The sequence below is a fragment of the Coloeus monedula genome (assembly GCF_965178545.1).
Source record: "Coloeus monedula genome assembly, chromosome: 1".
Lineage (NCBI taxonomy): Eukaryota > Metazoa > Chordata > Aves > Passeriformes > Corvidae > Coloeus > Coloeus monedula.
In genome coordinates, this window is record NC_138781.1 from 76,140,853 (window position 1) to 76,142,609 (window position 1,757).

Consider the following 1,757-nt stretch of genomic DNA (forward strand, 5'->3'; position numbering starts at 1 on the left):
TAATGTAGTGGATAGCTATAATTACTTCAAAAGAATAAGGAACAATATCAGCCAATAGGTAGTGTAAGTCAGGCAGGATATTTATTTTGTCAGCAATTGGAATATACAGCTGCTCATGTTTGTTAGTATTTCACATTCAACATTACATTTATTTGCTTACTTACAAACTGGTATGAAGTGCTATTTCTCTTTCCAGCCAAATAAATTACAAACTATAGACATCATAAACATTATACAGAAATATGAATTCCACGTGAATGGGACACAAAAATGAGAGGGAGGGGACACAGAAAGAGGTGCTCACTCTTAAAGATTTAAACCAAATTCTGCTGAGAAAGAAGATCCGAAGGCTTGGAAATCTGTGCTGCCTGTTGTGCACACAGTAACATACCTATCCATTCGGTTTAATATTTGCCAGGGAAATCACAAAGCCCTCTCAGGCTACAGCAGCATATAATCTCCTTGAATGTTTTCCTGAGCTCCTGACTCCGGAATGCATAGATAAGTGGATCAATGATGGAATTGCACATGATGAGGATGAGGTAGAAGTTAAAGTGGGACATGAAGCACACACAGTAAGGGTTGTAGGGGCAGGAGATGTAGAAAATCAGGTGTAGGAAAAATGGAGCCCAGCATACAACAAAAACTCCAATCAGGATGGTGAGAGTGATGGCCCCTTTCATGTTGGCCCCTTGGCGAACAGGGCCAGTTCCTGGAAGAACAGCAATCTTTTTTATGTGCATACGAGCCATCATAAACATGTGGACATAGAGGGATGCCATGAGAATGAGCATAGTGAAGAACATGCTGATAAGGCAGATGATGACAACACTGCTGTCAGAGTAAATGATGAACAAAATGCCTGAGACTGTGCAAGCAGCCCAGATGCACGTGATGATAACCCCTACACGCTTCACTGTCATGATATTATGATACTGGAGGGCGTAAAAGATAGTAAAGTACCTGTCCACTGCTATTGAGAGAAGACTGCAAATTGATGCAAGCAAGGAACTGCAAATGACCGAGTCGATGACATTGTCAATGTTTATGGTAAAGCTCTGTGCATCTGTGTCTGTATTGTTTAGCAGCGTGATGACAATGGTTTCTGATCCATTAGATACACTCACTAGCATGTCAGCCACTGCCAAGCTACAGATGAAGAAGTACATGGGTGAATGGAGGTTCTTGTTCTTGGCTATTGCCACAATGACCAAGACGTTCTCCAGCAAGCTGATGATGCCCAGAGTCACAAACACTTCGGGGGATACAAAGAGTTGCTCGTAGCAGCCTCCTGAGGAGTGGCCCTTCACATTGGGCTCACTGGCTCCTCCATGCAGTCTGTAGCTGTGGTTCCAGAAATGGAGAGGCTGGAGTGTCCCACGATGCTGGGTCAAATTCATCTTATGGAGATCCCTTTCGGCTTCCTGCTTTTAAAACTCCTGTTCCTTTTGCATTCCTTTGAAAACCTTATTTGGCTTTTCAGCTTGAGGAAAAAAAAAAAAAAGAAAAATAAGCTAGGACCGAGGCAGGCAGCAGTTCAGAACACTTTGACTACTGTGAAAAAATAAGATTTCAGACTCAGAAGAACTGTTTACACCCTGACAGACACAGTTTCTGATCATCATCACATTTACCTTGGTGATATATGTCACAGAGTCCCAACAGTCTCTATGTTTGCATCAGATTCTCCCCTATGGTCAGTTCCTGTTCAGTTCACTGGGATGCTGCAAGGCTTTTTTGGTCCTTTCCATTAAAGA

At 42.5% G+C, this 1,757-nt stretch overlaps 1 protein-coding gene across 1 annotated transcript; it reads right to left on the reverse strand.

Moving 5' to 3' along the window:
- Window positions 1–404: 404 nt before the first annotated feature.
- MC4R (melanocortin 4 receptor) lies at window positions 405–1,400 on the reverse strand (the record flags this gene model as incomplete). Its single annotated transcript, XM_082278898.1, has 1 exon — window positions 405–1,400. The coding sequence occupies one exon, from the start codon at window positions 1,398–1,400 to the stop codon at window positions 405–407; it is 996 nt and encodes a 331-aa protein (XP_082135024.1).
- Between the last annotated feature and the right edge of the window lie 357 nt (window positions 1,401–1,757).